The 1193-nt window shown below is 45.0% G+C and overlaps 1 protein-coding gene across 1 annotated transcript; it reads left to right on the plus strand.

Annotated features, from left to right (window-relative positions):
- Positions 1-157: 157 nt before the first annotated feature.
- Positions 158-871, plus strand: SARC_16654 (hypothetical protein; the record flags this gene model as incomplete). Its single annotated transcript, XM_014289237.1, has 2 exons — positions 158-367; positions 756-871. Coding segments are annotated over 2 exons (326 nt in total), but the record flags the coding sequence as incomplete, so codon positions are not given.
- Between the last annotated feature and the right edge of the window lie 322 nt (positions 872-1193).

The raw sequence follows: 1193 nt of genomic DNA on the forward strand, positions 1-1193 counted from the left end.
CACACACACACGCGCACACATATATACACATATATATATATACAAAATGAGGCCTGCTCATAGTATACGGCAGACATCTAACACATCCCTGGATAGTTAGACCTGTTTGTATTACATGCCAAGTGTTCACACATACACTATCACCTGTCCATTGCAGCCACCAGTTTCGTCGCGGCTGTCAAGACTGAAGTGGTAATAGATAACGCCTTCTGGGAGTTGCGCCAAAACCAGATCAACGTAGCACACAACTTCGTTCGCAGTGTGTCGCATCTGGTGGATCAGATGGCTCTGCTGGAGTATGAGATGTATGGAGGTGTGCTGCTGCCAAACGAGGACGATGTCAGCCAACGATCCATCACATCCGAAGGTACGCGTGCTTATATACATGGGGGTGTACGTGTGTATGTATATGTGCAGTTACGTGTATGTGTGTGCGTGTACGTGTGTATGTATGCATGTAGTTATGTGTACGTGTGCATGTATGTTTATAGCTACGTTGACGTGTAGTATGCTATAGTCTGAGATACACTCAAGTGGTCTGTCCTATTTGCTTAAGCCAAAAGTGTGCTACTTCCAAAGGTATGAGTTCGTATACGTGTGTATATACGTGTGTATATACGTGTGTACTACTTCGCTTACGTATACTTACAGGCGCTTTTGTGTACATCGCACATCGTTTCGTGCCTCTAATAGCTCCTTTGTGTATATTTGTCCCTTTTTCGTGTTCAACTCCTCTCACATGCACCTGTTTACAGGCAGTGCAGGGCCCAGGACAAATGCGGCCCCATCTGACCAAGTGCAGAACGATGCCTTTGCCAGTTCAGTGCGACTGTATATCGCTGGTCTGGTGCTGCGACTGGCGCGGAGGTAAGTGGAGGGCTCATGCAAGGCAGGCTATTGGTATATGCAATGTAGGGCACTCTATAGTCACATGCCAACGCTGTGTGGAGGTGTACGGTGCTGTGTTGAGTTGTATTGTGATGCTGTACTCACACGTACATAGTCAAGGGAGCATATCCCGTATTTACCATGTATACCTATTCAAGTACTTGTTTTCTGCATCTACCATGTATACCTATTCAAGTACCATGTATACCTATTCAAGTACTTGTATTCTGCATCTACCATGTATACCTATTCAAGTACTTGTATTCTGCATCTACCATGTATTCCTATTCAAGTACCATGTATAC

Source organism: Sphaeroforma arctica (genome assembly GCF_001186125.1).
Source record: "Sphaeroforma arctica JP610 unplaced genomic scaffold supercont1.8601, whole genome shotgun sequence".
Classification (NCBI taxonomy): Eukaryota; class Ichthyosporea; order Ichthyophonida; genus Sphaeroforma; species Sphaeroforma arctica.